Raw genomic sequence first — 14,423 nt, 5'->3', positions numbered from 1 at the left:
CACAGGGGGCGAAGGAACAGTAGACAGAACCGGGAAGACGCTACTGGCGCTTAGAGGAATCCCTCCCCTGCGCCCTTGTCGTCCTCTAGAGGGTTGGCGAGAGAAAGACGACGATTGGCCCTGTCTTTGAGAATACTGGGGCCTGTAAGACTGAGATTGTTGCGAATAGGAGGAATAGCGCTGCTGCTAGTATCCACCTCTATATGAAGAAAAACCTCTTCCTCTCGCACCACGGAAAGGTACTTTGCGGTATTGCAAAGTCCCACGGGACTTTGCTGTTTCAGTGTCCTTTTTAATCTCCTGCAGCGCATCGTCCACATGCTTTCCAAAAAGCATCCCACCATCCAACGGCAGATCTAGTAATTTATTTTGGACTTCCGGGCGAAACCAGGTGGCCCGAAGCCAGCCCTGCCGCACCTGCCAAAGAGAGGAAAGCAGTGGTAGCAATGTCCATTGCGCAATCTATAATTTCCGAAGAACACCACTCTCCTTCCTTCAGGATTTTCTTTGCGTCAGCCTTCGCTCCCGCAGGTAGCTGGTCCAAATACGGAGATAAATCGCACCACATCTGGCGATTATATTGTCCCAGAATCGCCAAGGCATTAGCCTCCCTGACCAGGAGGCTGTACATAGAGGAGAACCTCTTACCCACATTATCAAGGCGCCTACCCCTCTTTATCCGGTGGTGTGGTAAGGGGATTCTTTGACTTCCTTCGGACCACTTGAGAAATTACAGAGTCCGGTTTCAGTTGGCTAACCAGACAAGCAGGGCTATCTTCCGGAGCTTTGTACTTTTTCTCCAGCCAAGGAAGAACAGGCATGACGGTAGCTGGAGATTTCATTATTTTAATCCCCTCATCCCAGACACGGCCCACAATTGGGATAGAACGGACAGACTTTTTATAAGGCTCTTTAAATTCATAAATAAAACATTCCGACTGTACTGATGGTATGGGAAGATCGAAACGTTTGGATGCTCTTTCCATTAAATTGTGAAAGCCCCCTATATCTGCTGGGGGAGAATCCGCAGAATCCGGAGATGGAAAAGTGGGATCCGGAATTATATAGTCATCCCATTCCCTGTCTGGATCTGGGACTGAGAGTGTGCTCTGGTCATCAACCGATGAGTCATCACGAACTGTGACTACATTTTGTTGAGGTTCCATTAGATCCGGAACCAGAGCTTGTGGAAGCAGAGGAGGAACAGGAGCAGAAGATTGTGGTGGAGGTGGTGGCACTTGCACCGACTGTTGACCAGAAGATTGAGATGGAAATCTTTTCCTATAATCCAGAAACATGAATTGTAGATCAGTAATCAGTGAGGACGGCATGGTGGCAGATATTGTCCTTGGTCTATATAGTAGTCCTCAGACTCCGAGTCCTGATACTTGACATGTAATTGGGATGGACTATATGCATCCCCGTAAGGTCCCTCATCTTCATCTGAAAACTCCTCCTCCAAAAGGAGTGCTGGAGGTAGTGGTGTCACTCTACGAGGAGAAGTCATCTCCGGTGTAATCTGGGGTCTTTTTACTGAAATTACCACACTTTGAATCGTCGACGAGGTAGTCTACGACGGAACCGTCGTCAACGAAGGAGTGATCGTCGACGGAATCGTCGTAGAGACCGTCGTCAGTATTATGCTGGAAGCTGTAGATGTCGTCGTGGAAACTTGAATCTTAGGTTGCAGCATCAACGAAGGTACTGGAGACGACGAAGCTCTCGTCGACGAGCCAGTCGATGGAGCGGAAATCGACGTTGATGGATTTTTCGACGCCGTCGACATACCTGATGCTGTCCCCGTCGACGGGTGGATTTTCTTGTCAGCTTTCCCCTCAGGCAGGACGGAACCTGGTGTTGTTTAATAGTCTTGCAATGCAGCCTGCAGGCTGGCAATGTGTTATACATCTGTGTTTTTCCACAGTTTGTTCTCTTTATTTTTTGCTTTCTCATGAGTGTTTACCTCATTAAAAAAAAAAAAAAAAAAAAAAAGATTTGGGTGTATTGTTATACCTTTATACATATATATAGATATATGTGTGTTATTGGATGTGTATATTTACATTGCCTAGCCTTTTATGGGAGCTGCATTTGCTTGGAAAAAATGATATATGTTTATACATATACAGAGCTGTATATATGTATGTTTTTTACATATATAATTTTATTATTTCCGGGGTCCCCGCACATGGGCGGGAATATTCAGTGCTTATGACTATTGATGAGGATCCCCTGGAAGAGAACCTGGTGTTGTTTAATAGTCTTGGCTTCTCAGAAGGTGGAGGTGAAACCGAAGGCCCAAAACTCACCTTCTTAATAAAATGTGCCTCAGAAACCAGTCCTCCCCTCTCTTTTACACCTCGGTGAGGAGATTTGATGGGACTGCGCCTGTCAGACCTATCAGAGGTCTTTTGTAAGGCTTTGGTAGGGGGGTCAGAAGAAGTTGAAGGTGAAGACCTATCCCTCTTTTGAGATCTCCTCGAAGATGTCGCAGAGGAGGCATCAGCAATGTCACTCGAAACCGGGTCTTTTCGTGACTAACTTTTGCAACCAGGTGAGCAAACGTCCCTCATGGTCTCTCAAGGTCTTTGAAGTGAAGGTACGACAGTTCTTGCAGTCGGTGGCCTTGTGGTCAGGGTACAAACAATAAATACAGTCCTTATGTTTGTCCTCCACATAAAGCCTCTTCTCTGAACAAGTAGCACAGGCTTTGAATAAAGCCTTTTTCTCCTGGTCATACATCCTGAAGAACGCTGAAGAGAAAAACAGTTGAAAAACACAGAAATTGAAGAGAAATCTGAGCAGAGCTCAGTGGAGACTCCCGTGCACAACGTGCGGTAGAAAATCTGAGGCTCTGGGGAACTCTCAAGAGGGTTTTATGGGGTAAGGCTAATCTGATTGGTTGTTGTATTATTTTGGTCTCTTTTACAAAAAGAGGTGGATATGCTACAGAATGAGATGAGGCCTAAACCATTCTTTCTCTTTTGTACCTACTGCTATGGTATTTTTTATTTACAGAAGCTCCCATTCGGACGACGGGGAATGATACAAGCTATGGGAATCTATGAAATTTCCAATACTGGAGTAAGCCAGCGATCTACAACTGGGCAGCCCTCAACACCGAAGACACACTGAAGACGATGAAGTCAATCCACTCCGGGGCCCCCCATGGACCGCTGTCCCCACCACATTTTCAACAGACCTGCCGACACCATCGCACCCATGCTCTGCCACACCATCAACCACTCCCTGTCAACTGCCTCATTCCCAGACAACTGGAAACACACCAAGATCAACCCCCTCCTGAAGAAACCCTCGGCTGACCCCACCGACCTCAAAAATTACAGACCCATCTCCCTGCTCCCGTTCCCAGGGAAAGTCATCGAGAAAGCCATCAACAGCCAACTAGCCACATTATTTAATTATTTTGGAGTTTTATATAGTGCTAGCCAGTCCCAAAGGTATCGGAGCGCTTTACAACATTTGTCAATGACAGTCAAGTAAACAAAGAGTGGTACAGTAAATACAGTGTTCAAAGGTGGGTTATTGATCGGTATAAGTCATGTAGCATTCGGATGCCGAGTAGTAATGTTCGTGGTAAACGTAGGGGGAGTACTGTGCGGGTCAAGAGAAAGATGCTGTAAGGAGTTGTTCTTTTCGTAGTGACTGGATCCTCTGATTGGTGGCGGAATATTATTGTAGGTCCGCTGTTACTTCGTGAGGGCTCGATTGAGGAAGAGCACTTTGAGCTGGCTTTTGACTTCTTTGAAGGAAGGGTTAGTCCTGATATGTATAGGGATGGCATTCCAAATTCTGGGTGTGTTTCCGGAGAAGGACAGAGATAAGGTCTTTTGTTTGCGGGTTTTAGGGGGGATGAGAAGCAGAGTGTCGGTGCTTCTGAGATTTCTTGTCTGTCCCGCTTTGTTGAGTTTGGCGGCTAGATAGGTGGGTTTACCAGTGTGCAGAGCTTTGTGGGTGAGACAAGCAGTTCTTAAGTTAGCCCGCATTTCTATTGGGAGCCACTTAAGTTCTTTTAGAGCGGGGGATATGTGTTCACATTTCTTTACTCCCATCACCATTCTGGCTGCTGCATTCAGGGTTGATCTAAGAGGGGCAAGGCGTAGTTTAGCCGTGCCTGTGAGGGTGGCGATCCCGTAGTCTAATCTGGCTAGCACGAGGGATTGCGTGACTTGCTTAAGGTCGTTTGGTGGGATGAAGGGTTTGATATTGTTTAGTAGTTTAAGTTGAAGAAGGCACATCTTGTGGTGTTCTTGATGTGTTTGACCGTGTCAAGGTTGGGGTCTAGAGTGATACCCAATGACTTCACGGAGTCTGCCGGGATGAGAGTACAGTCAAGAGCATCAATAGACTTTATCCACTCCGTTATTCGGGGGGTCTGTTCTTTGTTGGCTATGAGGAGGATTTCCGTTCTGACTTGGTTGAGTTTCAGATGGTTATGAGACAGCCATTTTTGGACTTCTATTAAGGGTGTCATCGAGTCTTTGCATGTCTGCTATGGTGAAGGATTTGAGGTAGAGCTGGGTGTGATCGGCATAGAGGTGGAAGGGAATATTGGCTTTTTTTGAGGATGATGGTGAGTGGCTCCATGTTGAACAGTGGAATGAGAGAACTGAACCTTGGGGAACGCCTCTGATTATAGGGTGTAGGTGGGTTGTGAAGTTACCGATTTTTATTCTTTGAGAGCGGTTTTGCAAGAAGGAGGTGAACCATTGTGAGACCACCCCTTCTGCTCCTACCCTTTCTTGGAGTACGTTGATGAGTAATTTGTGGTCGACCGTGTCAAAGGCTGCCGAGAGGTCCAGGAGTATGAGTAGATAGCAGCGGTCCTTGTCCATTGATTTGTGAACGTAGTCAATGACATTTGAGATGGCAGTCTCCGTGCTGCATCCTTTTCTAAAGCCCGATTGGTGAGGGTCGAGGAGGTCATTATTGTCCATGTGATGGGTGAGTCGGCGGAGTACACATTTTTCTAGTAGTTTTGCTAGGAAAGGGAGATTGGAAACAGGCCTGAAGTTGTTGAGATCGTTAGGGTCAGCACCTGCCTTTTTTTAGTAAAGGTGTTACCTGACCGATTTTGAGGCAGTCAGGCATGATTCCTGTTTCCAGGGAGCCATTTATAATCTCTGACCAGAGTGGGGCTAGGGAGTATTTGAGTTTTTTAGCCAGTTGGGCAGGGAGGGGGCCCTCAATGTGTGATGAGGGCTTGGATCTGGTAGTTAGTTCAATAATTTCAGTTTCAGTGATGGGTTCGAAGATTAACCAGTTGTTGGTGGATTGCCTCAGTGGGTTCATGTCTTCTTTATTAAGTAGCGGGCCTTCATTTGGGGGACAGGAGTGGTCCTTAAGTGAGAGCTCAATCTTTAATATTTTTTCATTTAAGAAATTGGCAAATTTGTTACATAGGTCTTTGGAGGCCGGAATTGCAGAAGGTGATGGTTTGGATGTTTGCTGTCTGATGATATTGAAGAGTTCTTTGGGGCGGTTTTTAGCATTATTAAGTGCATCGCAGAAGAAGTTGGATGTTTCATGTACGATGTGCTTTTTATATTTCCTAAGTTCCTTTTTGAGTAGCTCGAGGTGGGTTGACAAAGGGTTGTTGCGCCAAAGTCTTTCTGCCGCTCTTAGTTGTCTTCTTTCCAGATTTAGGTCAGTGTTGAACCACGATCTCGATGGGAGGGTCTTGTATTTTTTGCGTTTCAGGGGGGCTATTTTTATCAGTATTATAGCCGCATTGTATTGTGAGGTAAGTTCTGTTGTGGACCTGTCTCCTGCGTTTGAGGGGACGAGTGTACTTAGCCTTCCTTCTAGTTCTTCGAGGGGGATCTGTCTTAGGTTTCTCGTCCAGTGAAAGTGATCATTTGAGCAGGGCGGTCAATGTGTCTTTTGATTGATATGGAAGAGAATGAGATGATGGTCTGACCAGTCGACAGAGAGGGTACAGTTGATGGTGATTGCATCTTCGTGAGCTATGATGGCATCCAGGATTGAGCCTTTGTTGTGGGTTTGTTTGGTGCAGTGTTGGGTCAAATTGTTATTGTGAATGAGCTCATTTAAAGTTTGTATCAGAGGGTTGTTAGTCTCATTCCAGTGAAGGTTTAGGTCTCCTACAATTAGGTTGTTAGCGTTTGAGAGTGAGCAGTGTGAGATCAGGTAAGCCAGATGTTCACCAAATATGGAAGTGTTGCCTGGTGGGCGGTAGATGAGGTGACAGTGAAGCATTTTGTTGTCGGACGTTTTGATGGTGGCGGTTAGGTATACCAGTGTGTATTATTTGAAGGAGTCCGTTTCTGTTATAGAGATGTTCCTTTTATGTATGATTGCGGTCCCCCACCTCGCTGGTTTTTTCTGTCCTTGTTGATAATAGAGAACCCCAGGGGTACGAGCATATCGAAGATGGGGGGGGGGGTGAGGATTCGTTCAACCATGTTTCTGTGATGAACGTGATGTGATGTCTATGTCGTGTGTGAAGATGGTTTCTGCCAATTCGGTTGCATGTTTGTTCGCAGATCTGCAGTTTATGAGCATGCAGTTAGCCACCCTCGTTGAGTTCCTTAATTGGGGGGAGCCATAGGAATATTGGTGAGGTGCGCTGGAGGTCTCGCTGTTTTTGGAGCGGTAAGTTCTCTACCAAATCCAGTGATTACTGGGATCACAGAGCTGGGGGCGACCGTTGGAGCTGCTTTATAGGATTCAGCGAGATTCCACGCCCCTTGCATGGACATTGAAGCGCTCGTCCTTTTGGGTCTACGTAGCTGGGTTCTAAGGGGGGTTGACTTCCATCTGAGTTGTTGGGTTTTGTGGTGGTATCTGTGTTTATTAGGAGTGCCAGTGACTGTGAGGGGTGGGCGTTGGATGGTGATGCGGTTGGATAAGATTATGTTAATATCCTGGATAACTATTTCTAGCTGGTATTCTAATCGAGCCAATCTTTGGGTTGTATTCATGGAGGGAGGGGTGGGGGAGTTTGGTCTCGGTGTGCCCAGAGCCAGGCCATTTATGGCTGGGGGGTCCTTGGTTGTGTTCGGGAATGATAGCTTATCTGTGTAGGTGCGGCTCCCTGTGCTTCTAGTATCGGAGTGGTTTATGGGGGAAATCGCGGGGGTAGGTTGTGATAGATTGTTTCGGAGATTGTGAGGCAAATTCACTGGGTTTAGTGCAGGAGGGGAGTTCGGGGCTGTTGTCTGCGGGTCGGTTTCTTTGGTTGCTAGTTGGGGGTATTGGGAGAGGGGGCGACTGGAGAAGGGCTGTAGTGTGTCTTCTTGGATGAGCCTAGTGTTGGGTGTGTCTAAGAGGGATGATTTGCGTGGGTGGGGGGGGGAGTTGAAGGGGATGGTGGGGTTGGGGGGAGAAATGTTGGAGGATTGGGATTGAGTCGATAGCACAACATCCTCGACAATCCGGCTTCAGAAAAAACCACAGTACGGAATCCGCCCTCCTCACCGCAATAGACTACATCCACATCCTACTGGACAAAGGAGAAACAGCAGCCCTCATCCTCCTGGACCTATCAGCTGCGTTCAACACAGTCTCTCACCGTACTCTAATACGCAAACTCTACTACGTAGGGATCCAAGACAAAGCCTCGACTGGATCCGCTCCTTCCTCTCCGGCTGAACGCAGCGGGTCAGACTCCCCCCTTTCCTCTCGGACCCCACACCAACCACCTGCGGAGTCCCCCAGGGATCCTCCCTCAGCCCTACGCTCTTCAACGTCTACATGGCTCTGCTCGCCCCCATAGTCAGAACCTACGGACTCAACATTGTGTCATACGCAGACGACACCCAACTCATCCTCTCCCTATCCAACGAACCCAACACGACCAAACACAACTTTCAAGAAGGCATGGAAGCAGTCGCCAAATGGATGAAAAACAGCTGCCTACAACTAAACACCAACAAAACAGAAGTACTCATCATGGGCCCAAACCCGGACGCTTAGAACAACGCTTGGAACGACACCCGCTTTGGCCCCCCGCCCTCGGAAGCCCACCCACCCCCAAGGACCACGCACACAACCTGGGAATCATCCTGGACTCCGAGCTCAAAATGGACCGCCAGATCAACACAGTCTCGTCGTCCTGCTTACACACCCTCTGCCTCCTACGTAACACAGAAAGACCGTCATTCACGCCCTGGTCACCAGCAGACTACTATGGCAATGCACTCTATGGCGGAACAAAAACCTCACCCGCAGGCGAAAGAACATCCAAAACGCCTCCGCAAGACTGGTCCTCAGCCTGCCAAGACACTGCAAAATCTCCCAGCACCTGCACACACTCCACTGGCTCGCCATCGAGGCTAGAATTACCTTCAATATGCTCACCGACGCTCACAAGGCCCTCCATGACACTGGACTAGCATACCTGAACAGCCGACTCAAATTCCACGCACCGCAAAGGACCCTACGATCAGCCCAGCTCTCCTACGCCGCAGTCCAGAAAGACCAGATCCTTCTCCTTCCTCACAGCCAGAGCTTGGAACGACCTTCCGCTCCACCTCAGACAGACATCGCTCCCCATCTTCGCAAAGAAACCTCAAAACCTGGCTCTTCGACAGACCCCCTCTTGATGGACTGGAACCTGCGACCCTCCCCAGCACCTTAAGTCTCTTCCGGGTGAGTAGTCGCGCCTAACAAACACCTTGATTGATTTTAAAAAATCAAAACCTTTGGTGCATTTAATGGCAAATATGGATAGATTTGCCATAAGTTGTTTTTTTCACCAAAGTTTTATATAGCGCGAACTAGACCCTAGACATCACAAGAGGATGCTGCCTTACGGCTAGAGCAGTCGACCTGGAAGCCGGACAACGACGCTCAACATCCTGTTATTATGGGCAAAATCACTTCATCTCCCTGTGCCTAACAAAAAAAAAAATGTGTCCATCTTTAACGAAACTGGTGCTCACGTAAAGTGCTTGGATACCCGATGTCTCGGGTACAAGTGTTAAAGAGTGGTGCACCAAGGGAAAGCTCTGGCTGTGATAAACCATACCTGAAGGGAGAAACGTGAAACCACAAGGGCTCTTAATTGAGAGAAAAAAAACATTACCATTAAGGATGTATGGATGCACAATACTCAAGTACAACTAAGGATTGCACAACGTTTTACATTTTAATCATAGACCTACCTTGTCAGTGATGGTTGCTATATATCGCATGCATTCAATGTCAGAAGGAAACTGATTAACTTCCTTCACTAAGTACTGGACTACTTTTATATGGCCCTGTGGAAAAAAATATTCTGTAGTTAGAAGAATGCACAATGTTGCAGGTTAAAAGCTATGGGTCAAAGTAAAAGCAAGATGGCAAAAGGGATATTTCTCTCGGTTTCCAATGACAATTTTTAATATGAAAACGATACATTTAATTTTATAGTGATCACTGATCTTGATACATAGGCTCTTTTCTTTAACTTTCAGGTATTCTACTGTGTTAGGAGTGGAACTGCGTTTATAGCTGCTAATTACAAGCTCTGCACAACAAGCCTATATGTATCATATGTGGCATGCATCCCCACCCTTTTATGTATGTCTTCCAAGTACCTTATCTACTGTATCTTTTTAGTTGATAGGTAAGGGATCAACTTGAAAGCTCTTAGAAAGGGAAAAAAGCCTACGAACAGTAACAGAGTGAACATGAATATTACTTCATCTTAGTGGGTCTCTGCTATTTCCCATTTTCATATTTTGAGAAGATCTAAAACAAATGAAAATGATAAAGATCAGGGGAGGGTCACAGCTGAACTTATTGCTAGGGAAAAAGGCTGCAAAGAAATGATTGGCAAATTAGGTATTGCTGTTGCAGGATATGGTCTGGAGAATGCATGTGAAGTCATCATCATAGCTGCCCAGCAGAAATCGGACCAATGTCATGACTACTGGTCATGCCACCAACCCCAAATTTGCTCTGGTGCTGTGTGCGCAGCCAAATAATGGAGCATAATCTTCATGCTAAGTGCGACAGTGGGTGATGCATCAGGCTATCCATTTGTCAATGGCAGCCTCAGCTGCAACTGGGCCAGCACTATTGCCTCCAAAAGTCACACATTGTTGGCCAGAAGAACACAGGCCACTTCTAAGCCAAGAGAAAAAGCATGCTTGTCTATCAGATTTTATAAAGGTTCTTTGACTAAGTAAAATGACAATCTACTAATTTCGACAATACATGTGAAACAAAGGTTAAATGAATCGTGAAATATTTGCCCTTATGGAAAACTGCAAAGGTTCTGACCCTTGTTCTTCACTTATGTGCCTGGTTGAAGTCATTGAAAAAGGAGCCTCCATGTAGTAAGCTTTAAGCCTTATGACGCTTTATGTATAAACCTTGTCCGGAGGAGGTTCAGGGCTCAAGAGGCAATTGCTATCTGATCAGAAATAATGTTATGTTTATGGTTAAAGAATCCAGTTAGGTTCATTTGTGGGAGACACACCAGTACTGTCCTGGCTCCATTGGCTCTGTAGAAAGACGACCACCAAACACCCCACTGCAACCAGATCACAAAATAAAGCTGTATCGCCATCCACTCAGCAGGTGAGATGGGTGATGGTCTCTGCTACTGTCCAGTGATGGCCTCCGAGCCATTTCTTCTTGAATGGAGTCCTGGTGAACAATTTCCTGGCAGCCGTCAGGACTTTCAAGTTCTCTGAGCACAGACCTAAGTGTGCAAAGGTTTGTTCAACATGAAACATGCTCTGAAGCCAAGCTTTGATACAGTGTGGACCAACACTCTCCACCCTCCAAGTAGAAAAAGTCCTTACTCTGTGAAGGGCAAATGTGGGAATCTCAAAGCAGAGGAACTTATCAGCCAAACAAACATGGCAGGGCTCTGCTGATGCTATGTAAACAAGAGAACACCCCAGGTTATTTCTAATTGTCTGGAGAACCCTTGGAATCAAAGATACTGGAGGAAAAGCATCCAAGACAGTCCCTAAACAAATATAACATAAGGTGTTACCCTAGGAATCGGCGACTCCTGCCCACCAAAGAGGCCGAGTGATTGCATTGTGGTAATTTGGGATGCAAATGAGTGTTAAAGATGTCTACGGTGGGACAACCCCAAGCCTCTAAGATGAAGTTGAGGATTCCTTTGGGATTTTTCTACTTATGTGGAGAATATTGCTCAGGCTGTCCATTCTCATACTGAGCAATCTGGGATACTAAAATAAGCAAACCTTGTGGCATAGTCCAATAGTACAGAGCCACTGCAACCCAAATAACTGAAAAGAGTGTGTGTGTGTGTGTCAGAGAGAGCGAGAGAGAACGTGTGTGTGTGTGTGTGTGTGTTAGGGCATCTGTGCGTCCATCCGTGTGTTTGTCCGTCCTTGCTTGCTTCCTTCCTCACAAAGAAAAGGGCTGTGGTATCTTTCATATGGAATGGATAATCACCAGTCTGGATTTTAGCAATGAAAGCTAGGTTTTCAGTGCGAAGATGGCTTTCATCTCTAATACACTTAAGAGAAGGAAATGGTATTCCTTATGCCAAGGGTAGTCATGAAAAGGTCCCATCAATGCAACTCCCAACTCATATGTGAGGAGTTAGTGGTGGCCTCCAGCTGCAGATGTGACCTCAAGAGACTGGCACTTTGCTCCCACCAACGCAAGGTTAGAGCATGGATGGGTTTAGAATGGGTGTCCTGCAGTGGACCCTGTGTTCCACCATATGAAACTGCAGGAAACACATTGAAAGCATTATGTTACTTACCGTGTAAACATCTGTTCTTGGCATGTAGTGCTGTAGATTCACATGCTGTAGATTCACACTACCATTTAGTGTTGGGTTCAAATGTTTGTAAGTAGGTTTTTCTTCAAAGAAGTCTTTCGAGTCACAAGGTAAGGTGACTCCTCCTCTTGGTAATAGTGTGCATGGGCATCAACTCCATTGTTAGATTGTTTTCCCACAAGAGAGAGAAAATGGAGCATCAGTAGGTGTCAGTTAAGAGAGGTCCATGCGTGTGTTAATATAAATTAGAGCTGCAACAAACATAGGTGTCTGGGGAGAAAAGTGGGTGCACGTGAATCTACAGCACTACTTGTCAAAAAAAGATGCTTACAGGGTAAGCAACAATAAGTGCGAGGCATGTGTGCTGCAGATACACATGCTTTGCACAGACTGTATAGCAGTGTCCTCCAAAAAGCTGTGGCTTACCAGATGACAATGCAGTTGTTTGAACAAGTGTTTGTAGCACTGCCTATCCTACATTCGCTTGTTAGCGTACTAAAACATCCACACAATAGTATTTGGTAAATGTGTGTGCTGTGGACCATGTAGCTGCTTTACAAATGGCAGCTATGGGACTATTACCTAAAAAGCCATCTATGCCCCTTCTTTACGTGTAGTGTGCTCTAGCGGGTATAAACAAAGTCCTTTTGACTTTAATATAGCATGTCTGCATACTTTTAACGATCCATCTAGAAATGCCGGATTTAAAAATAGGTTTCCCTTTATGAGGGGGAGCAAATGCAACAAAAATGTGTTTCGCAAAATTCATTGGTTCTGTCAATATAATACATTAAAGCTCTTTTAAAATCTAGTGTATGAAGAGCCCTTTCTACTACAGAATCTGGTTGAGGAAAGAAAACAGGTAGCTCAATCGATTGGTTAATATGAAAAGGGAACACTTTCTTTGGAAGGAATTTTGGGTTGGTACGAAGAACAACCTTGTCTCTATGAAGATGGAGGAATGGTTCTTCTAAAGTTAGTGCCTGAAGCTCATCCACATGCCTTAGTGGGGTGATAGCAATTAAAAAAGCAACCTTCCAAGAAAGAAATTGGTGGGGCAGTTATCTAATGGTTCAAAAGGTGGACTCTTAAGTCTTGTTAGAACAATATTAAGGTTCCATGTAGGTTCAGGTGGGACCATTGGTGGTATCACTCTTTTAAGGCCTTCCATGAAAGCCTTAAATACTGGCACTTTGAACAAAGACAAAATGTACCTGTTTTGAAGATAGGCAGCCACTGCTGCAAGGTGCAGACATATGGAAGTGTAAGAGAGGTCTGAACGTTGTAAATGCAAAAGATAACACAATATTTTGTATAGATGCATTTAGTCGTTCAATTTTTGGGTTATGACAATAAATAACAAAACTTTTCTACTTAGCTACATTACAAGCTCTAGCGATAGGTTTACATGCTTCCTTAATAACAGCCATGCATTCTGCTGGCAGATTTAGATATCCAAACTCCATGACTTCAGGTTCCAAATCACTAGGTTTAGCTCCTTTGGGTTTAGATGCCTGATTTCGCCATGGTCATGAGTGAGAAAGTTTGGATTGAGGAAAAGCTTCTCGTGTGGAACTACTGAGAGTTTTAGTGCGTTGAACCATGGTGGTTGACAAGCCTATGTGGGAGCTACTAGAATGAGGGTGAGAGATATCTGCCAGAGTTTCCAAACCAGAAATGGAAGAAGAGGGACAGGTGGAAAAGCGCAGGCAAAATATTCCTGACCAATTCAGCTATAGGGCATTTCCTTTGGATAGAGGGTATGGGAACCTCGAGGTGAAGTTTGGGCATTTTGTGTTATGTGCTGTCGCATAAAAGTCTATTTGAGAAAACCCCATTTGTGGAAGTTAGGGAGGAGGACTTTGGGTGGAGTTCCCACTCGTGGACTTGTTGCCGCATCCTGCTGAGGAGGTTGGCATCCTGCTGAGGAGGTTGGCAAAGTCGTTGTCTATCCCTGGGAGGTGTTCCTCTAGCAGATGGATGTTGTGATTTATTGCCCAACGTCAAATGGTCTGAGACAGGCGTGACAACTGTAGAGTGTGCCCCCGCGTTTTGTTCATAGTACATGGCTGTCATATTGTCCATCTGGACTATGACAGCCTTGCCTTTAAGGTGAGGTAGAAATGCTTTCAATGCTAGGTGAACAGCTTGAAGCTCTAGGTAGTTCATGTGGAGATTCTGGTGTTTGGGGTCCCAGAGACCCTGAACTGTTAGATGTTGTAAATGATCACCCCATCCGGTGAAGGACACGTCTGCTGTTAGCACGACCTGTGAGAGAGGGTCAACAAATGGCTGCCCCTTACACAAGTTGTGTGTTCCACCACTGCAGAGAGCGATGGGTGTTGCTATCTACCAACACTAGATCACGTAGTTGATCCTGTGATTGAGACCATAGTCGTGCTAAGCATGTTTAGTCTTGAATGAGGCACTATGGCAATGCATGTTGCAATCATCCCTAAGAGCCGCATTAAAGTTTTGACTGTTAAATGTTGATAGAGTTGAAATTGTGGTAGCAGTGTTTGAAAATTTTGAATTCGGGCTGCATTTGGATAGGCTAGGCTAGTTTGAGTGTTGAACATAGCTCCTAGATATGGTTGCAGTTGTGAGGGTTAAAGATGGGATTTCTGAGCACGGACTATGAATCCCAGCTGATGTAGAAGATTTATAGTAAATTGACTGTTGT

General features: G+C 45.7%; 1 protein-coding gene across 2 annotated transcripts in view; it reads right to left on the bottom strand.

Moving 5' to 3' along the window:
* Window positions 1-14,423, bottom strand: part of ANKHD1 (ankyrin repeat and KH domain containing 1) — a 1,109,311-nt gene that overhangs the window by 496,530 nt on the left and 598,358 nt on the right. For both annotated transcript variants that reach the window (XM_085617924.1, XM_085617925.1), the window contains exon 23: window positions 9,150-9,245. In XM_085617924.1, coding sequence (XP_085474050.1) covers window positions 9,150-9,245 — 96 coding nt within the window. The remainder of the gene's footprint in view (window positions 1-9,149; window positions 9,246-14,423) is intronic.

The sequence above is a fragment of the Triturus cristatus genome, chromosome 7 (assembly GCF_964204655.1).
Source record: "Triturus cristatus chromosome 7, aTriCri1.1, whole genome shotgun sequence".
Lineage (NCBI taxonomy): Eukaryota > Metazoa > Chordata > Amphibia > Caudata > Salamandridae > Triturus > Triturus cristatus.
The sequence above is the reverse complement of the archived record's forward strand: the minus strand, read 5'-3'. Positions and strand labels throughout refer to the sequence as shown.